A 22744-nucleotide genomic window follows, 5' to 3' on the forward strand; every position below is an offset into this window, starting at 1 on the left:
ACAAGGGGGCCCTGGGGGCGCAAGGGCAACTGCTGACCCTCGCTTACTTGCCCTGTGCAAGCCTGGTCCAGGCAGGGGTGCGTCCCAAAGCCAGACAGTAGCTGGCGGAGGGGAGACTGGGTGGGCACGGTGCCTGAAGCCGGGGCAGAGAGTGCAATGTTTCAGTGAGCAAAGCCACCCTTTGGACCTGTGGCTGAAATGCCAGCCGGGGGGGGGCATGGAGATCATAGCCACTGACCTCCTGGCTCTCTGTACCCAGCTGCTCCTTCTGTGGACAATAAGCTCACCTCACCTCTTTTTTTTTTTTTTAAAGGAAACTTGAAGGTGGAGAGCTGGGCTACAAAACAATTTGAGGGAAGAAAACAATTTAGTAAAACATCCTGCCAAGAGACATCTTGCTTGACCACCTTTGCATGGAGGCTCTGCCCACCCGAGAAAGAGGACCACAGGCACTCTGAGACATGGCCAGGCACAGCTGCCAAGTCACAGCTCTGCAGCCCTGCAAGGGCTATGTGTCCTCTGTGCAAGCTCTCACCAAAAAGCCCCAGCAGACACCCTCAGGGGAAAGGGAATAGACGATGGCCCCGTTTACCAGGGTTGTCCCAGGCAGCTCTGTTGGAGCTAGGAGCTCGTTCTTGTTCCAGCGCAGATCTGGGACACACTCCTGTCTGTATTCCCATTGTGCTGCCGTGGGGCTTTACCTGCCCACAGCAGCCTCTCACCAGGCAACCCACACACCCCAGGCCCCAGCTAGCCCCAAAGTGCAAGGGAGCCTGCAAGCCCCCAGTCTGCACCAGCAGAATGCAGCAGGAGAGGGCAGGGAGGAGGAATGGGAGAGGGAAAAGCTGAGATGTTGCAGAGCGGGTCCAGAAGGTGCAGGGATACAGAAGAGGCAAGCGAGGACAGCAGTTAATAGGCAGGAGGAGGGCGAGTGATAGAGCGGGAGAGCAAACAGCAGCAGATCAGCGAGGAACTGGAGTCAAGCAGATTATTAGCAGAGAGTCTGCAGAGAAGAGACACAAAAATAATTAGGGTAAGTGGTGCAGCTGAAAAGAAATGATGACATGAATAAAGTAGGCACAGATGCAGTCAGGAACACGCCAATCGGGTAAATATGGGAACATGGTAAATACTGACAATTGCATAAATGTGATAAATATTGAGTAAATATGGGAATAACTGTTGAATCGGTTTCCCTGTTGGGGCTGCCTCTGCAGGCCTACCTGCAGCAGTGAAACCACAGCCACAGGAGGCAGCAACTACAGAAGGAACTGTTTCTTCCTCAGTGGCAGAAAAATTTGCCAAGCCATGCCATGGCAAGAGGCCCCTGGCACAGGAGGCTGGAAAGGACAGAAGAGGAAGTGTGGCCCTTGTAAATCAGATACTCTTCCAAGAAAGCTGCTGTGAGGTTTACTGGGAGAGCATGGCTCTGCAATGAGTTCCTGCATTCTCCCTCTGCTCAGAGTAAACTTTATTCTTTCTTCCCCTCCTTCTCTTCAATTGGAGGGAGAAACAGCAGCAGCCTTTCTTGGAGATCAAAGTTTTAGCAGGCAACAAGGACCGCCAAGGAGGCTGTTGCCATGGCTACCTTAGTAACCGAGGTCTTTTAATCACGCCAGTCTCCTTTGTGAGCAGCATGTGGCTGTCGATGGCAAATAAGGAGGAAAAGAGGAGTAAAAAAAACCTTGTCAACAAGTAGCACTTCTGAATGGCGTGAAATAAATGACCAGGAGTAGGTTGGGCTAGGATGAGGGGGCCTGGACCCAGATTACAAAGGTGGCAGCACAGTGGTCTGGGACAGGAAAGCAGCACCTAATGAGGACAGGATGAACACTTTGGGGGTGGGAGGACACCAGCAGCCTTCCTGGCATCAATGCCTTGCCTGGATTTTTCAGTGGAAAGCTACCATGCCGATCACTTCCTTCACCTGCTGGCACTACCTGCCTTTGGTCATAAAGGCACAGCTGAAGGTCAGAGAGCCCTCTCACTGCAAAGTTGTACACAGACACCTCCCCGGCTGAGATCTGGCCCACTCATCCCCAACACATGGCCAATGGCACTGACATCTCTACCAACCGCGGTGATCAAGTACTGGCTTCAATGCTACTGGCAGCTTTTCAGTGAAACTGAGCAAAATCCTAATACCATCACCTCCTAAGGGAAAATTCTGCCAAGAACTCTTCTGTCTCCGAAACCACATGAACTTTTAGAATACAGTCTCTCCTGGCACACAAGAGACTCCAAACCTGGCTATATTTATACCAGCTATTGAGTCACTTTGCTGAGTAAGAATTGTCTTATTAGCATTGCACACCATACACACACGTCCCAGTAGAGATTTATCCTCTCTGAAAGCCAACGCATGTCTCTATTAGTACATTAATTACTGTGCAATATGCTGTGTGTATATGTATTTACATTCTTTTCTACCTATGGGTGCTAGACTGGATAAATTTTGGCTTTAGCCTATATCAATATTGGCTGGTAACACAAACTACCAAACATGTCAGTTTACCAACATTAAGCACTGGCTAACTTCAGAAATTAACAAAAAACTTAAATGTTAATGGTTGTTATTCAAAGCATAACAACAGTAGAAGCTGAATCTTCTAAAAGACTAATTATAAAATAATATTTCACTAGTACATCATTTCTGTCGTATTAGCTGCTGAATTGGACGGAAAAAAAAAAAAAACAGACAATAGCTGTCTAGCAGAGCACATGGATAAATAACCAAAGTATCGAACTAACAACTGTGATTAGCGGATCACTGTCCTGCCTCTTTCAGGAACTTGACACATCCTTGGGAATGAAGCCACTGCTTCGTGAAACATGTCTAAGCTATGCAAAAATCTTGCAATGCAAACATTGCCGAGCTTGCGCAGACCTATGCATTTCAGGACAGCCAGCTGTGCCTGCCTGTACCTACAGCCACTGCCGTATAGCTGTACCAGCTTTGGAAGGGAGCAGTATAGATGCTTCCACAGGACCCTACACCTGATTAGTAAATTCCAGCTCTTGGAAAGCCTTACTGGGTTCTACCAACCCCAGGCAATTAAGCTAGACTGCTTCTTGGTGTGAACTGGGTCATCTAAAGCCAGGACAGGGTGTCCGCTGACACTGCCCTGTACTTCTGATTCGAAGATTACTCCAGGCATCCTGCATCCACTGCACTGGTGCACCTGTGGTTCCCTTCAACAAAGGCTGCCATGAGTGACTTCACTAAAGCCCACTGGCATCACTCTCATATAAAAAGCACTGCACAGGTGCTACCAATAACAATTTAATTAATAGCACTGACTGTGTTTCAAGAGCGGGGCACTCAGCTGCTAGCTACAAAGATAGAAATGTAGACTTTCTTAAATTTAGGATTCAGCCTTTCTGATTCAATCACATTAGTTTTAAAAAATAAACATGTTTGGAGTTGCAAATGGATTTACTTGCTCAGCTGTAATCAGCAAAGGGTTCTGCATTTCTAGTAAAACACGTAAGTACAGAGAGCACCACCTGACTCCTGTTGTGGAATTACTCAACTCTGCCAGTCTAGTCCTGCCGCAGCAGAAGCAGAATTCATACAGTTTCCAGCGTGCCAGACCCGCTTTGGAGATTCCTAATGCCACCAAAAATAGTACTTTTTAATTTAAATTCTTTCCTTACTCTACAGGAGGTTCACTACCAGCCAATCTCCTTCAGTGTTTCTGAGGCACACAGGTTACTACTGCTCTTCCCTTGACTCCACTGATTCCATTAGAGAGGGTTAAAGTCCCTGACTAAGCAAAACCTACTGAATGGTCCTTTCAGCACATAAGCACATGCTTAACATAAGGTATGCTTTATAAATCCCATCAGCTTTGTTCAGCACAAATGGATATAAATAAATCCTTACATGTTTTTCTGAAATAGGCATGAAATGAAGACAGCACATAGGATCCTCTGGTGCTAACCAGACTCTCTGTGTGTCAATGTGACACATCCAACACATCCAGGTGACAGAACTAAACATGCAATCCCATCATGACCCAGGCTGACTGGCTACTTAGACTTCACTGGAAGTCTCTGTGATTGCTTCCCGAAGAAAAACAGAATGCTGTAATTCGCTCAGGTTTTGGATTTTGCTCCCAATTGTGATAAAGCAGCTTTTGACCAACTTTTAATGGTGCAATTCACTGTACAAAATCAGGATCCTCCACTTCTAGCTAAGCAAATTTCCATTAATTTATTAATGCTATTCAGTATTTTTGCCTCTCAAACCTTTCAATGTTTCTACATTATATGCAACTACCTGTCCAGCAGTATCTTTCTCTAGCTAAAACACATCTTTCATCTTGGCATTCACATAAAACCAGTTGAAGGGATTTTTTCCTATTTCCTTTTCCGTTCCGATTTTCCTGTCTTCCCCCACTGGTAACATGAGCGGGCAGAACCTCTGCTCTATTCAAAATTCTAACTGATCATGCAGCAACCCCAAAATAAGCAATGTAAATTATAGTTGAAAGACTACTGTCATCCAAGAGCAAACAGCAACGTGCTGTGGGAACTGTAGTGTCTCTTGCAGACACTATCCCTCTACTGCTTCAATCATTTTAACAGACAATCTGGGTTCCACTCAAAGAGCACCAAACAAAACTCTTTTACCACATGTCCCCTAGGACTGCAGAATCGCTCCGATCTACACCTGTACTTCCTGTTTCCCTGCAAGTCACTCATACTTAGCAGAGCAGTGGGATGGAACAAAAAATGTCCCAAATACCAAAATATTAAGAAATGGTATTTTTACCACTGGTTGCTTCCTCCTTTAGCCATCAACATGGAGAGGTAAACGAATACCACCGAAGGAGGGAAGGAAGGAGGGAAGGAAGGAGGGAAGGAAGGAGGGAAGGAAGGAGGGAAGGAAGGAGGGAAGGAAGGAGGGAAGGAAGGAGGGAAGGAAGGAGGGAAGGAAGGAGGGAAGGAAGGAGGGAAGGAAGGAGGGAAGGAAAATGGGTAGGTAATCTGCAATTGCTCCAAAAGCTGGAATGTTGCCTCCATACACACTACCCAGGAAAAGAAATACACACAAGCTGCGCCAAACAGCATGAGGCAGAACAAAGTATGCCCACGACAAGTATGCTTTCATGCTGCTGCCAAGCTTAGAGTGCTGCACAAAGTGCAAGGGCAGACCCACAGGCTGTAATGAACACAAGAGCAGATGTGGTCAAGGTAATGCAACTTATGCTGTTTCCTCCACAAAGAACCAGGGCTGGGGACATCATCAAACCAGCCTCAGAGGTGGGGATTTCTTTGTTTTCCCCCGCCAGTCTTTTGTACACACTGAAAAACAGATTCTTCCTGTTACCATGGCACTGTTTCATCACTGGTATCTGAGCACAGTTGTAGACACAGGTAACAGAAGACACTGAATCCTGGACAGGAAGGCAAAGGTACAAAATTCAGCAGCCCTTCCCCATGCAGCCACAGGCAGCTCCTCTGGAGAGGCTACGTAACAGCTACAACTGCCACTTGGCAGAGATAACCTCACCTGAACCAACACAGGTCAGTCTTGGGCCTGTTATTAACTAGCATATGATACACAGTCACACTGGATTTAGACAGGGGTATGACACTGTCTCCAGTTGTCCATTGCTTGACTGTCACCTGACGGAGCGAGGGGAGGTGACGGCGCTGTTATAGCCACTCACCCAAGCAATTCAATCTGGTTTATTTTGTGACGACAACCACAGTTCCAAATAAACGCTGACCTTAGCCATGAGAGCAAAAGCACTTAACAGACATGCTCTACCATATGCCTCTACATACAACCTATACACTATAGAACCAAGCTTTTAAACATTTCCTTCACAGAATGTACAGAATCTATAGACCCAAGAACTATGCAAGTACGCTGACCAAACATTGGTGTCAGCAGGTCTTAATGTAAGGTGAAGAAAACTCATCTTACTCTCCCGGGGCAGTCCAGGGTGAAGCGTTACAGCTGGCTCAAGGCAGTGTCAACAAATGCACCTGAAAGGCCCATCCCATTCCCTCTAGCTGGGATGGGTGTTTTATTGACCTTCATAGTTGAGCTGGGCTGTGGAAGACATCGCCGAAAGCTAACCCTGCGAACAGGAAAGAAACTGATCCTGGTCACCACACTGCTCAAGGGAGCTTAAAAGAAACACAGTGCCAAGTATGCATACCACAAAGAGGACAGGTCCTTTCTGCGGCAGTAATAGCTTAGATCTGGTTAGGGTGCTTGTGAAACTGCACCTCTAACTGGACAAGTATAAATCTCACAAATTGACACACTCAAGCAGAAAAACACAGTGCTGCCTGACATCCTCACAGGTCAGAAGAGTGGGACGAAGAGAATGTTAAGACTGCAAAAAGCATATGACTCGATGTCTTCTGGGTGTTTATTTTTAAAATACTCTTGTCTCAAGTGTTCACTTTGCTGCAAGTTTATTGTTTTATGCCTCAAAAGCAAGGGTTCTGACTTTCCACAGCCCTGCACTTTCTGTAGTCATTTACGCCTGTGTAACGTGTGAGCAGTGTGGGTGTAAACATTACTATTTTTGTTTGGTAGCATTTGCCACCCACTTCGCCTAGGTGTGAATGACTGCACAAGGTGCAAGGAAATGGTGAAGGTACTGCAGGAACTGTTTTACATAGATCTTACACCCATAGTAATATGGTGCACAGAGAGGTGGACAGAGAGAGAGAGCAGAAGGAAAGACACATCAGCTATCTGCTGAAAAAACAACCTGGCAAGAGGTCTTACCAAGCACAAGCAGCTCCACCGCTTCTTCATTCTTGCCTTCCACATCATCCGGTGTGATAATAAGGCAGTAATAGAGCCCACTGTCTCCCCACATCAACTTCCCAATCTGAAGGTCTGCATCTGAAAGGCAAAAAAGAAAACTCAGGCTTTCCCTCCAACACCTATAGAGTGAAGTGATGAAAGCACTGGGTCTGTCTCCATGTCCCAAATCCATTTCATTTCCTTACTAAGAAGAGGATTTAACCTTATCCAGAATATCACAGCATTCAGTAAAAATAACAGGCTCAGGACTCTGTGGCTCTAAGTAGGAAGACACGTAATGCCACAGAGGCAGCTCACTCTGCAAGTGCCGAGAGCAGAAGGGGTAACTGATGTCGATCTCTGTCCATCCTATCACCGAAGGCCTGGAATCCCAACAGTATTCATGCTGTGCAAGAAGGGCTTAGACAGTGTCTCCACAGCCATCCACTGGAGATAAAGGAAAACACTCCCCCTTGCTGAGGCTGATCCCTGGTTCTCCGCATCAAGGAGCCTCCGCTTCTGGCTAGATGGTCTCCTAAGTCAAGCAGAAGCCTTGTATTTTGAGGGACAAGGTTTCTCACACAGCCTTCCAGATCTAATATTTAAGGACCCTGCTATCCCCCACCTCCATCCAACTTGACTTCACCCCATTGAAATCTCTTCCTTTCACACTGCTCAATGCTGTGAGAGTTTAGGCTCATGATGGGGTAAGCTGGTAAAGTCCAGAATTGAGCAAACATGAGGTATAGGATAATTTCAGTATTTTGGAACTGGGAAAAAAAAAAAATCAGTGGAGTCTGCAAGGAAGAAAAATCTAGACCGCAGAGACTGAATTCATTTCTCTCTTGCTGGCACCACTTTGGTAAAAAAAAAAATCTATATACAGAGCAATATGCAGAAGCCAGGAATAAAAACCTAGAGAAGAGAATACTGCATTAGGGTTGGAGGCCTACATGGAGTGGGATGAAGGGAAACACCAAAGGAAATGACGTTGGGGTCTAAGGTTGGCTGGTCAAAACCTAAATGTCTGACACAACCACTTCCAGCAGCCTTTTCTATGGGAGTTGGCTGACCAATTACTGCCAGCCTCCAGTATCCCAAATTGCTAAGGGTCCATTCCAACCCCCAGGAAGCATCACAAGGGCAGCAGAGTTACCGTGGACAATGCTGATATCTCTTTCCTTATAGAAGTCCCCTATAGTAACAGCAGATCCTTGTTTGGAGGCCACAACACGGACTGTCCTCCTGCTGTCCACACAGTCCAAGTAGGGATCCCAGTCCAGGTTCCTCTTGCTCATTGTTTGTACACCAGAAGTTGCCATACCCAAAGCTTCTCCCATCCGGTCCTGGCAGTAAGATTTAAACCTCCACTGTACCACCGCTGGTTGGGTGGAAGAAGTAGAGAAATGGCAGCGAAGCAGAGCGGGCTGAAACAACATTGCCACCTTCTTCTTCTCAGGCACGGTGACCTGCAACCCTTCCACGTCAGCTAAAAGACAAAAACACGAGTGTCATACACCTCAGCATTGCTTGAAGAGGGACCCACTGCATTTTATCATAGCATCATTCTCCCCACACACATAAAATTTAAATGTCCATCTGCTTCAGGTGCTAGGGTGCAATATGCCTCGATGTATGTAAGCACGGATGTTGGCAGCAGAAGTAAGTTTGTTTTTTTAATAACCTACAGACACAAGGAAAAACACAGCACGATGGGGCTGAAGGTTCAAATCCTTATGCTCTGCAGAGACCCTAACACAGCGGCATAATGATTCTCAGCTTCTGTGGCAGGTTCACAGATAAGGAAGAGATAGTTTAGGGATGGTCATACTACACTTCTACAGCAGGTCAACCAAGTGGCCAGATCCTGAGTTCATCATAATCCCAGTACAGAATAAGTCACTCCCCTGCCAATTTTGGTGGCATCACACCTCCTCTTTAAAGTCAGGCAGCACACAGTGCCTGGCCCAGCCCATTGTGCACTGGTGCCCAGTTAGTGCTGCTTGCTCTGCCAAACTCTAGAGATGCATGAAGGAGTGGATCCAAATCGCATAGCTCCTGCCAGGGCTGGCATGTAGCACTGACAGAAATTGCTTCATGTGGGAGGTGGGGAGAAAAATGGCCCAAACACTCAAGTTTTTCACAGTCCCAGGGAGAAGATGGATCTCCACACATAATGTCTATCTACCAGCTGACGGGAGAGCAGCAGCCTGGAGCTGATGTATTAAAGGCTCAGAGAAAATGCATGGGACTGCTACCACATCCTTGTGTAGCTTAGGGAGAAGCCAAGAGTCAGTGAGCAATGCCGGCAGAGAGGCCTCAGGAGAGTGAGGTACTCCATCTACCCACAGGCGAACGGCCGAAACCTCCCACACGTGCCCTTCATTGCTTCCCTCCTTCTTGCACTGCGGGCAGCAATGATTGGGAGGGCTTATACAACACAGGAAACACATGGTGACACTTTCCCAAGCAGGGATTTGCTCGTCTGTGGAGGCACAGAAACAGCTCAGGAGCAAGATGGGAGAATCTAAGAAAGAGGATGTTTCTAACCAGGGACACCCTCTGCAGCTGAGGAGTAGGAGGGCCTGACTGCAGTGGTTTGTATGAGAAAAGGGAATCAGTTTCAGTATGGGCGATATTGATGATGGCAGCTCCCTATACCCGGTTACCACACACCCCAAGGCCCAGAGCAGTGCACAGTGAAAAAGAGGACAAGACCCAAGAGCATAAAGCAGAAGAGGATATTTACACCACATTAGGATCAACTGACGGACTTAGGGGAAGCTTAAGGAGGAATGAAAGACTGAAGACAAAGAAAGGTTTCCTGATGTTGGGAAGCAGTACAAGAGAAGGGCAAATGCCAAGAAAGGAAACAGAGTAAGGACAAAGTATCAAGGTAAGTATAGGAAGCAGAAGGATAAGCAGGATGACATGGAAGCAGGAAGCTTATATTCAGCTGGAAGAAGCTGAAGGTGGTGTTCTCAGTCTAGGTCAAAATAATTTCAAAAGGCTGGAGCCGGGTTGCAGGAGATTAAGACATTATGTAGAGACGAGAGGAAATGGAGGCAGCAAAAATAAACCACCCACTCCAGAAACCAGAGATGAAAAGTAGATGGAAGCTGGCAAAAGAAAGTGAAATGACAGGAGGTATCTTTAGGATGGGAAAAAAAAAAGGCATAGACTAAAGCACTGGAGCTTAAAACAGAGAGCAATAAATGCATCAACAATATGATAGCAGCAGGCACAAAGGAACAAGGTCAAGTTGTTTCAGACCTGAAAGACAGAAGCAAGAAAAGATCCCACGATGAGAAGTCAGAACCAAAGGGAAGTGGAGATGTTGGACCAAAACTGAATATTAATTTCAACAAGTTATCAATGTCCAAACTATAAACCCCAATGAAGTCTATAAACACCTGTCAGAGGATAAAAACACTATATAGACAGACTCTAGGGGAAAGCATATTTCAGAGAAGCAAGATGGTCACTGATACCAACAAAGATTTACTGATCTAGGGGGGATTTGACCCTGGGTACTACTACGTGAACTCTTGCAGCACACAAGGGGGCTATGGCATTTGCACAAGAATGGTATATTATGCAATTTGTACTTGTGCCATGTGGAAGTTGCACAGGAGATGTCACCAGTTTTGCCAGAAGTGGCTGGACCCAAATCCAAATACTGAAGTGTGGGTGTTCTCGAGAATACCACGAAACACAGCTGAAGTCTCAACAAGATGCTCCAATGGGAGAGGGAGGGGCATGTGGCAGCTCCTCCACGTTCCCAAGGCACAGGCAGAGAAATAACTCAGGAAGTGGCAGCTGGGATGGTTCTGCCAGGCTGCCTGTTCCCGGGGACAAGTGGGTCCATGTGGCACTAAGAGAATGTCACCACTTGCTTCTTAAGGTGAATCAAGTGATGACATTGTCTTATTCCCTCCTCTCCAGAGACCCGTGCTTCCCAGGTTGCATCTGAATGCAAGAGAAATGACTAACACCTTGAAAAATGAATGAGTCCAGGTCAGACCTGTATCTGGCAACTCTGTGCCTGACCCCATGCAGTGTGTGGCCAAAGCCAGCATGTGACACGGACTGGTCAAGTGACTCATCACGTTACTTCAGCTTCAGGGATAAAACAGTGACACAGTGAATATTTAAATCTTTCCCTTGTGAACGAAGTGCACTGCTTAGTAAACACAGTGCTTTCAGCTAACCATGCACCATAGCCCTCCTTTCCTGTTAATGAGATTAATGAGTTTGGCAAGCCAGGGACTGCTTTAATAAATGATTAGCTGAGCTTTAGCAAATTCTCCTCTGACTAACTTTCCCCACCCCATGCCCATGTGAATGCCTATATCAAGAAAAGAAAAGCAGCTTTTGGGAAAACACAGGAATTCTTTTTCTACCCAAAAGCATTTGGGACATACGCAGTAAATTATCTGGCATCTTCTATATCCTATCCCAAGCTCTTTATTAACTTTTAAAGTATTATTTTCGGATCCTTTCCAGAAATAGCATTTAAGAGCAACCCAGTGCCTCAGATTGAGAGACTGGAGCAGTGGAAACTCTACATCTATTTAAGTCAAATTATATATAATTATATATGGCTGAACTGGGAAATCATACACCTGTTATTTCCTCTGCCAAAAAAAGAGACTGGAATTGATTCATGTAATATGTCACTGCTGTAACAGTGCCCATCAAAAAGGCCAGCAGGATGTTCAACTGCCTGAAGACAAAATGGTGGCTTCATATGTCATTTATTTCCACACACGTGAATTATAGAGGTCTGCTCAGGACTTCCTCAACTTCAAGAAGAAACTGCTGACCTCAAAAATCTTCAAGAAATGAGCCAAGATAAGAAAAGCCTCAGATGTATCACAGGACAGAAGTCTGGGCTGGTTATACAGTAGAGCAAAAAAAAGAGTGAAAGACGTAAAAAAAGATGACAAGCTTAGTGACAGCATCACGGTAGCTCTTTGTCTAGTTTAATACAAGCAGGACTAAAAAGAAACTGAATTGTGCTCTGCTACGTTTTGACTAATGCAGACAGAGCAAGATTAGCCCTTATTTCAATATCATCATGGAAATATAATTCCCGCACTCCAGAGAAGCAACCTGTTCATTGTGAATTTCACAATGTTTGAACTTTCACAAGAAAAATCTAGCTTGTGGGAGTCTCATGACTACGTGACAATTTTGCTTTCCTTCTTTCTTGTTCTCCTAAATCCCCAGAAAAAAAAACCTCTGCAAATATTAATCAAGTGCATCCTAAAAACACAGATATTCTTACTCTCAGAAAATAAAAGGAATCCAATGGTTTGTGTCTGTGCATGTGTATATATACAATCCCAGGGAAAAAGCTTAAAAATAATCACACTTCAGAAATATAATTGCATGGGTTTTGTCTGTTTCTCGTTGGCAATGTGTATTTGTCTCCTTTCTCTGATTCTCTTCCCGAACTGTCCTCAGATTAGGCATTCAAACTATGCAATCAACATTACAGACAAGCTATTGATAACACATTTTAGTGGTGATTAAAAAAAATTCCAGGAAGTGATTATAGAGGGGGATATTTGTAAGGGCACATTTGAGCCTTGTGAGCCTGATCTTCATAAGCACCTTACATGAGTAAGAGAGAAGGAACTGAGAGTTGATAACTTAGGCTCTTGCTTTTCTCTTGCCCTCCAGAGAAGCCTCTGCCTCCCTGAGGCTAGATGAATCCCAGGAAGACTAAGCTTCCCTACACAGCCTTAAGTTAGTCTTTTTCAACAGAATCATAGAATGGTTTGGGTTGGAAGGGACCTTAAAGATCATCTAATTAGAATGAAGTTGACCTGAGGCACTAATCCCTACGAATAATGGCAAAGTCAAATACTGTAGTTCCATGTAATAGGTCTCAGATGGCATCCTTCTAGCACATAAGATTTGAGTCCCAGAGAAGGCAGCACACGTTATTCTTCAGGTCACCATGGGTCTCCCTATCTGTGCATACATCAAATCTCTTTCATTGCACTTATTTGGCTCACACTACTACTTGCCTGAGGCAGGACAGCTGATGCTACAAAACTACAAAAACTACATCCCTCTATCTTATGCACCTTTATTGACAGAAGTGGCAGTTTTTCACACAGGAGAACCAAATCCCTGGGCCCTGGACCAGGCACCTCAGGGAAAACTACTCCTAGACCATACCTAAGGGCTCTGGCAGAAAAGCATACTTGCATTAGTAACAGATACTGCTCCTAGGGTAATTTACATCACTTCCCTAAACAAAATAAACTGTTGGACAAAAGGATGCTTCATCTTTCCTTTCTGTGCCTTGGCTACTATGTATCAATTACGTGTTCTTTCCCCCACTACTGAATACAGGCACACCATCCACACTTTCAAAGGTGGATCAAGCCTGAATCACTAAGTGCAAGATCTGGGCTGGGAGACTGAAAAGTCAGAGATGTGTAAACAGGTGAGCAGAGAGACAGCGGAATCACTGAGATTGTGTTATACAGCTTGTGTACTCATGCTGGACTAAAGCAAATCCATGCAATTAATCATCAAAAGCCATCACCATCACATTGTGTTGAGTGGCTTATGGGAAATGAATTGGATGTCTTTGTCTGGTTCCTATCAGACTTACGTTCTTAGCTCTGTGGCCACTAATTGTCCACTTTTTTAGCCAGCAAGAAACCAATGCCTAAATAGGTCAGCTGCTGCTGAGGTGAAAGCATACTACTGCTTTTTACAGCTCCGTAGCAAAACTGAAAATTTCAGCTCACTAACTGTTTAACCTGCAAAGGGGCAAAATCAAAGCAGTCAGAGAAAAGCATGGCCTTGCACTCCCAACACTCACAGCACAGAACCTCAGTATGAAACCACTCCATATAGGACACAGCCCAGACTGTAAATGGACTGCCAGCAGACACTGGACGAGTCCTTGCTCTTTCCCATCCTCTCTGATGCTGTCCCCCAGATACCACATGCTCCTGACTTCTTTAGGGAAGTACACAGCCCTGAAATGGCAAGGACTGCAAAAGAGCTTTCACAAGAGCTCAGGACATTTCATGGGTTTTTCTAGGTATCAGTCATCACCTGCTTCCTGGCTCTCATTACACTCTCTTACAACCTCCTGCCCCTTTCACACATTCACAATAGTCACCCTGGATGTTTTCAGGTGAATTGCCTCAGCTTTGGCCACCAGATCAAATCTACCCTGTCTTATTACTGTCTGAAAGCTGTTACAATTGTCAGATGGCTCCTGGTTTACAGTCTTGGTTCAGGATCCCAGACATCAATCCCAGAACTACCACTAAGCAATTGGTCACCATCAGAAGCCTGAGAACAAAGGAAAAGAAATGGGAAGAGCCTCTTCAAGCTGTATAACACCAAGCCATAACACCTGTCCTTGGGATGGCATTGGGATTTCTGCTAGTATCAGTCCCAGCCAAGGTGATCTCACAGGAATAAAAATAAAAATGTGAGATTTCTTCTGAGTTACACCCAGCTTATGCTGTGTTCAGCCAGTCAAGGGAAGTCAAGGCAGATAGAACAGTTCATCCATTTCCCTGCCTTCCCAAGAAGTCTGCTCAGTTGGCCAGGAAACGGCAAAGCACAACTGTGCTCGTGCATGCCCCCTCTGCCTGCTCTCCTTAACTGTGGCTGGGAAAGCAGAGGTAGTAAATCTACCAGTCTTTGTACTGTATCATTGCATTGCAGTGGCTCTTCTGCATAGGGAGAGGAAACAGGTATCAAGTGCTAAATTATTGGTGAAAAATTACTTAACAGGGATAGAAGACCACATTTTAATGTGGACAGTCTTCTAACTGTAATCTTTCCAAGATTAGCCTGAGTCATGAGGCAGAAAAAAATTTGCTCTACTTGTTTGATAGGTAAAATTGAAGCTCTGTCTCCAGTGCAACACTTCTCTCTAGTTTTAAATGCACTAGGAATGACAGCATTAACAAGAATAATGGTAAATACAAGGGAAGGATTCAGTCTAGAGTAAAGCTGCACTTGGTAGTTTACAAGAAACAGCTTTACACAGGTGCTTACGGATACTTGACAAATTGTACCTTCTATTTCTGGAATGAGAAGAATACAGCCCCACACACATCCTAACACATGCCACTTCACATGAAGGAATAAAGGATGACCTGCTCTTCATCCTTCTGATGTTGTAATTAAAGCAGTAGCTTTAGGTACATGGAAGAGCAGGTCAGAAGGAAGAAAAGCCAAACCAAATCCACTGTATCTCACCCAGGAATTTTTGAAATTGTTATAAGTAGTCACAATGCACAAAACCAAACAGAAGATAAATGCAAGTGCCAAAAATTAAAGACAAACAAAGGACAGAGAGGAATTATTGCTGTGAGGAAAGGAACCGCAAGTGCTGATCAGAAATTTCTCGGCCCATCTCGAAGAGGGAGGAGGGGAGAGAAGGGGCGAGAGCCTCTCCCTACTTGCTCCCTTTTGTCTCCCTGCTTCCTCCCCATTTTACACTCTGTCTCTTACCCTGGCCTCTCCACCTCCCAACCCCCACTTCTCTTTCCCAGAGTGGAGTGTACCACTCTAGCTCGATTAGGGCTCTTACCTTGATGCAGACCTCTCATTCCTTTGTACAGCCACTGTGGAGAGGAAAATTTTGAGTTCCCGTTTTCTAGCCTCTCTCCCTTTTCTGTGCAAACACGTTCATGCTGACACACACACCTTTGCTTATTTGTTTCTCTCAGCCATGAAAAAGGACAGCAGTGCTGCTCTGTCGCTGGGCAGCAGGGGCCAGGAGGCTGGAGGGGAGCAAGCCGACACCGGCTGCCTCCATCTCTCGGCACACGGCTAACCTGTTGCCTGCCGGAAGCCTTTGCCTGCCGGCAGCGGACAGCAGCAGCAGCAGCAGCCAGTCCTGTCTCAAAAACCCAGGACTAGAGGAGACTGGAAGGTCTTCCTACTGCAGTGGTACCTCTCTCTGCATACACCTTGCATGCTCCAAACGGCAGTCGCTTCCAGTAATCATGAACTACCTCTAATGGAGGGAGAAAGGTGTCAACAGCCCAGCCTTTTAGCTTGATGGAAGTCCTGATTTAGCCAGACACGTCCAGATAACAAAGCTCGCTAAAAGGAGGGAGGAATGTTATGTCATGTTTATCTACACCCTGTACTCCTTTACCAGTCCCTGGATGATATTTATCAGCATACTATGGCTAGTAGGAGTGGTAGTTGTGGGTGTGCTGGCACTCCAGACCAACTCAGTGAAGTGGGATACATTCGGAAGCAGCCAAATGGCAGGGAGGGAGGCCAGGGGGGAGGATGAGTTGGAAGCTGCAAAAGCCCCAGATGAGGCCGTGAAATCCTGGAAGGGAACAGTAGGCAGGCACCGGTGAAGATGACTCAGAGTGAAAAAGCAAGGAAAGGGGTGGGTGGGTGGTGGGAGAGAGGTGTTATGACTAAAAGCTGAATTTACTGCTTGTGAATCCTAAACCTGAATAGGAAGAAGGAAGAGCCCGAGGTCTTTTTTGTGGGATACATTGGTGGTGGTGGGAAATATATGCCATTTAATCCAAGTGTGTCTGTTACTTCTTTCAGCCTGTAATGAGTCTGCCTGGCTAAGTCAGCCTGCTGCAGCGTTTCCTAAAGCCTTCCTGCCTGTGCCTGGCTGCTGCACTGGCCCAGAGGACACAGATCCTGCTGCTGACCTGACAGGGTTCCCTCATTCCCGGCTGCCCTGCCGCTCTCATTTTGCTGTAATTCCTACCCTCTACTTTCCCTGCTGTCTAGCTCTCAGATTCAGTCCCTTTCCAACTTGTTCCCCCTGTTATCTCCCCATCGCAGAGCCCTCCCTTCTGGCCTCTCCGGCTCCCCTCCTCCTTGCTCAGGGAGGGTTTGCCGGACCTCTTTGAGAGCCGTCCGGGCAAGATGTGCTTGGGGACCTGCACTGGGGGCGGTAGTCCCGTCCTGTGCTCACAAAGGCTTGAGCACAGCTGCACCATCACTGGGAAGGCCGGATCCTGGCCCCCTGGATGCCGGGGCAGAGGCAAGGCAGCTCCCTCCTTGCACACCTCTGTTAAACGGTGAGTGCGGCCAGGACACCGGGAAAGCACAAGTTCCTGCAATTGTTCCCGGCCCAGCGTGGCCGTGCGGGGGTTGTCACCATCTCACCATCGCCCCTACACCATGGCCAAGGACACTCTGGCCACCCCCTGAGCTCCTGCTGCTTCCCACCTTCCCCGCCGCAAGCTCGCTCCTCTCCACCTCCCCCCCACACCCCGCGATAAACAGTAGCCCAAACGCCCCCTGCACCCTGCGGACCTGCACCCACAGGCCCCCGGCCAGGCAGAAGCCGCCGGCTGCCTTTCCCCGTCCCCAACGGGATCAGTCCTGTCCGAAGTCTCCTCAAACTGCACCACGGGACGCCCTCGCAAAGACCCCCAGCCCAGGCTGGCTCTCTCCGCCACTACCCTCCCGCAGCCTACCGGGGCATTTCTCCAAACCTCCCATTTTCGTCCTAAAGAAAGACATAGAGCCCGCAGGACACCGCACATGCACGTCGGGGTGGCCGGGATGCCTGTGCCCCCACCCGCGGCCCTACCTGCGAGCCACAGGACAACGATCCAGCCCAGGACGTGCCCATCCATCTTCCCGCTGGCCCCAGCGGCGCGGCGGGCGGGCGGCGGGCGCGGGGCGGGAGCGCCGCGGGGCGGGTACGACCATGCCGCGGGGCGGTGGGAGAGGCCCGGGGGCAGCCCCGCCCGGCGCGCCCGCAGCCGCTCCGGCAGCCGCCTCCCCGCAGAGCCGGCCGGGCTGGCGGCGAGCGACGGTACCGTGTGGCTCCGCTCCGCTCCTCCCCCGGCGGCGGCCGGGGGGGCCGCTTCGCAAGGCCGCCCCCGCGGCTGTCCGGGCGCGGCGGCAGGCGGGGACAGCGCGGCGGGGTTGGGACGGAGGGCGCCGTTACCGGGAGGCAAGCGGCGGGGGCACGGCTTCCCGAAACTGCTTCCCTCCCTCCGGCAAAGGCGAGTTTCGGCTGGCAGGTGCCGCTGGGGGGTTGCCGCCGGGGGGCTGCCGGAGCCCTCCTCGGCCCACGGGCATCCCGGCACGCTTCTCTGCAACTACTTCAGGCGCCGAGCCCAGAGCGACACGTAGCCCCCGGCTCCCCTCGGGCCGTGCAGTGGCCTCTGCCGTGGCCCCGTCCCGGCTTACAGCTTCTTTACTAAGCACTTAAAAATGTCCAGTCTGGTAATCTATCCTCCTCAAGTTAACCAAATGTGTACCTTGGGAAATGCATGTAGCCTGTTCCAATTCTGAGTTTCCCTGGGGTTTCCATTTCCAGCATGGGCACTGCGACTAATTACTGTAATTTTAGATAACGAGGGGATATAATTTTAGATGAAGAGGAGGTGTTCTGGCAGTTAACAACGGACAGCTGAGTTGTGGGGTGTTAACTTTTAATGCCAACAAGATATTGGAAGGGGATGTAAGTTTTTTGGAAGGAAAGGGACAGCCAACTAGAAATACAGCTAAAGAAGATCCTTTTTTAAAAAAAAAATTATGTTGCTCTGAAATTAAATGGTCCTGACCACAGTGGCCCCACATGTGTACATATCTACTGTCTTTAAAACTTCTAAACTTTCTGAGAAAGCTAAATAAGCCAGTGATTTATTCATAGGCCTTGTGCTGGCTAAACAGCAGCATGCTTTCTTTGGTGGCTCAGCACCAAAGAGAAGCACCTTACAACACGGCACTCACCATTCCCAGAATCCAGCACCGCTTCCCTTTGCACGTTGTTCATCTTAAGGCGTTTTTCTTTCAGAGGCTTGGCGGGTGTTTGTAACCAAAGTTTGCATTCTGCAAATGTTGATGATCCACGTGGGAGATGGGAGTAGTCTTCGGCTTCTTCTCATCTGGAATCTGCCAAAGAACATAATTCTGATTTTCTAACACTAAGCTGGGCCCCAGAAGGGAGCTGCGCTAGGTGTGTCCCGCTACTAAAGGCAGGGTGCACAGAGATGCCTGCGGGAAAATGGTACAAGCCATTTGCATTCTAGCAGGTATTTTCCAGTTGCCTGTAGATTCCTCATAATTTTGCCTTTCAGACTGAACTTCTCTACAGGCAAGATAAACTTTTTTCAAAAGTGTGAATAAAAATCAGTCAATAATTTCTGAGTGAAAAAGCAAAACAGCATGTTCGCTATGGTAAAAGATGTGTCGAAACATTTGGGTTGGTTTTGAACAGTTGTAGTCGCGCTGTTAATATAGTTAAAGTGGAATTAAGCAAGGCAACAATCCCTAGGCAGGCAATCTGGTTTCAAGTGTTTTATTCAGAGGTATTCAATGTTATTTAAAAACACTTTTCACATAGAAGTTTATTTTTATTCAACATTGCTTTAAAAAAAAATACACGCCCACTGCAATCAGTGCCCTGATGATCCTCTGACCTGACACATCATGAGTTTAACTGTTTTGCAGTACTAGCTAAAAGCCACTATTAAGAGCTATGACCCTGTTATACTATATAGTGTACATACATAACAGCACACAGTGATCTGATATCCCACTGCTTTTGTGCGTACTTGCAGGCAATGTAGAAACTCTCATTAAGGCCACAACTTCAGCCTCAAGAAATACATGTAGTTCCAGAAAGCTCAGATGGAGCTATAATACTTTGCACCAGCTGGGGACCTGCCTCGCCATTGTTATGTATCCATAGGGTATAATCCATGAAGGTTTGTTTGGGTTGAATTAAGACTCCTAAAAGGTGAAACACAAAGCTATTTTTTCTCTCCCTTCCTTAACCGTTTTTCCTGATAACCCTCAAAATTTCAAGTGAAATCCTGCTGCCTTGCCTTTCTGTAACTTAATTGGCCAGGAGTCTGATCCAGAGTTTCCTGAGACAACGTTGATATTATCTCATATGTTTAACTTTGGGAGCAGTACAATCCCTTATGCGTCACTATTGTTAGCTACTCCTAGGGTTTTTTTTTTTAATCTACTCCAGCTTTTGCAAATAAATTTGGCATACATCAGTTTAGCAAAACTTTTGACTCACAACAAAGGAAGGAAAGATTTTCAATACAAGGAAGCACCATTGTTTTGCATGTAATGTTGGATTTATAGCTGCTTTGAAATTTTCATACACTCAAACTCACTGTACAGTTCTTTTTCACTTAATGTGAGCTGTCATTTGTATATATGCACGTATGATGAATGCCCGAGCCCTGAATAGATGTTCCAGATCTCTGCAGACCTTTGATCTGAGTATTACAACATCTGAGCTGGCTTAATAGTTAATGTTGGGATGTTGTCTTTCATTTTAGCCAGTTCTTGGAGACAGCACACTGCAGTTAGCCCCATTTCACCTTCAAACAGTGGGTACATTCCTATGCAATTAGCCAGATCTCTTCAAGCCACAGCCCAGCAGGGATTCTTTGTCCCCTGGAAAACAGCATACTGGTAGACTTCAACCTTATCTCCCTCAGGCACTTGACAACCTTCATACTGGATGACCACATTTCCCATACCTACCCTGGATAGTTTAGTCCCGGACTGAATTGGAAGAATAGCATGCTACAACGCTATTTGATATTAGTGGTACTGCAACTCTGTTTGGAGAAGTTGCCTAAGCAATGGGATCATGAACAAATTCAGTTGAACAACAGAGAAACAAACAAAATCACTTTTTACTCATGCTGTAGCAGCTGCTGGATCTTTTCCACTACTTCATTCCTCCCTGGCTCCTTTCATCTTCCAATATCAGTCTTTCGTGGTCATTTCCTCTGTTGATAAGCAGAGTAGAGTCAGCTTTTTAATAAGTTACCAGCATCGGGATTGATTTACACCAGCACCTCACTCAGAATGACCCATCTCAGCAACATCCCTGACAACCCACTATGCTGCATGAAAATACTTCTCTTCATGCGTACTTCTGCACATCCATTCAGCTCCTTGGATTTCCCTTGTACAAATTTCCATAGAAACAGTGATTTCAACAGCTTTCTGGGATGTCATACTAGATTCAGCCATTAAACACTGCTCTCTTGATTTAGTACTGAGACCAGCACATTACAGAAGCTATTAGGTGACACATCATCAAATCATAGCATTTAGTGAGTCTCTTAGAATAGCTACTAACTAAAACTTTTCCTTGTTTGCTTTGTTACACTGGAATCTCTTATTAATCGTTGATAGCTTCACAGCAAGACACTGCTGAAATATATGCACTCTCTGTATATGTTGTTTCTTCTGAGCTGCCTGGCTACATTTGATAGCACAATAATACAGAGCTTTTATTTCCCATTAACGTCAGGAGTGGGTGATATAGATATATAAACTGCTTTCATTTTTAACCAACAAATGTTTTGAATACTTAATGGATAAATTTGACGTCTGATTCCAGTGAACCTTGAGTTCTGCAACATAAATTCAGCACCAGAAAAAAGCCAAGAGGACAGCATCTTTCTATAGCATTCACTTCTCTGTATACATTTCTGTGCTGCTCCTGATTCTTTTTTAGACACTAAAAATCATGGCGTTCACACTTTCAGAGGGAACCTGATATTTTCATTTAAGTAAAATTCTAAGTGCACATCAGCAATAACATTCTGTGAAGTTATTGTATAGGTACACAATTATAAGTGAATCATCCTAGCTCACAATCTTTTGTGTGTCACTATATGCAAAAATACACAGAATAGGAATGAGGCAAACTCTGCTTGTATATCTATAGATAGCCAAGGAGATAACGGTTGTTAAGCCCTCTATGGTTTTGGCTGTAGAGAAATTGTGAGGAGCACAGATACCTTCAGGGAGCTTGAGTTCACAAACTGGATTTTTGTGATTGTCTAATCCAGCTTTCTTAATAAAACAGGCCCCATCACTTGCCACACTACGTCCTGTTTGAACTACAGTGGAACTATTAGAAAAAGAATCACAGAATGCTTTGGAACATGCTTTGGAAGGGACCTCACCCTGCCCTTAATTTCATCTAACTTAACTTCCTAATACTGACAAGCTAGATGTAAGGGCCTTCTTAAGGCATTTCTGAACAGAGGAAACAACAGACTATGATCAAAGCACTCTTTAACATTCTCTTTGGAAGTTCAACAGACTGATGTTTTGCTATATTCTTGAGCTAACACCTGATCTGAAGAGAGCATCCCAGACACAGTTGCTAGAAGCATGAAAGCAGAAATACTACAGCTTCATCACTCTTGGTTAGTATTTCTTTGTTTATCCTTACAGGGATCGTGCTGTTAGTTCTTTTGACATAGCATTGTATGGGGAGCTCCTTTTTGGTGGATATCCCACTCTATCACCTACATCGTTAGCTATTCCCTCAATCTTTGTGTCATTTGCAAGTATCTGTGATGAATGAATGTTTCCTTCAAAGATACCAACAAATATTTAGTTGTATGCAGCCAAGAAATGACCTAAAAAAGATCTTGCTGAAAATGTGCAATTACAATTCCTCATTTAAAATTTTATTTTGAGACATCCTAAGCTAATGTTTTAACTGGCAAGTGGATGGTCTGTATCATTGCATTTCTTTGATTTAGTGTTGTGTGCTCAAGCCATGTGCCTCACATGTCTGAATGTACTGCCTTTAGAAACCACACTTAGTATCTTTTTGATACAATTAGAAACCAGTATGACAGAATCTGCAAACCCATGTTGATTTGCATTAATTACATTATTTTTCTTTAATTTGTTATTGACACAACTCTTCTACAGGTCTATAATTACCTAGGTCATCCTACTTAAGGCCAGATCCAAAACAAGACTTTGGAAGACTTTTGGTTCCTAACATTTAGAACTGCAACCTAAAAACCTCTAATTCAGCAGGAACTTGAGACTGAAAGAACACATGTACTGTCAAAGTTTACTATACACTTAAAATTTTCCTTCCTATTTTCCCAGATAGTCCTGAGTACTCAGTTGTCTAACAAGCACCCAATCTAAGGTTTACATATCTTTGGGTTGTCACAG

At 45.9% G+C, this 22744-nt stretch overlaps 1 protein-coding gene across 6 annotated transcripts in view; it reads right to left on the bottom strand.

Annotated features, from left to right (window-relative positions):
* Positions 1-17749, bottom strand: part of ILDR2 (immunoglobulin like domain containing receptor 2) — a 42514-nt gene extending 24765 nt beyond the window's left edge. For 2 of the 6 annotated variants that reach the window (XM_065065440.1, XM_065065400.1), the window contains exons 1-3: positions 17355-17533; positions 7935-8267; positions 6758-6877 (exon numbers count right to left, since the gene is read on the bottom strand). In XM_065065440.1, coding sequence (XP_064921512.1) covers positions 6758-6877; positions 7935-8267; positions 17355-17400 — 499 coding nt within the window. In that variant the 5' untranslated portion in view covers positions 17401-17533. Of the gene's footprint in view, positions 1-6757; positions 6878-7934; positions 8268-15362; positions 15737-17354 lie in introns of those variants that run through there. The other 4 variants (XM_065065446.1, XM_065065432.1, XM_065065411.1 and 1 more) reach the window with 4 other exon arrangements.
* Between the last annotated feature and the right edge of the window lie 4995 nt (positions 17750-22744).

Source organism: Columba livia, chromosome 1 (genome assembly GCF_036013475.1).
Source record: "Columba livia isolate bColLiv1 breed racing homer chromosome 1, bColLiv1.pat.W.v2, whole genome shotgun sequence".
NCBI classification, from domain to species: Eukaryota; Metazoa; Chordata; class Aves; order Columbiformes; family Columbidae; genus Columba; species Columba livia.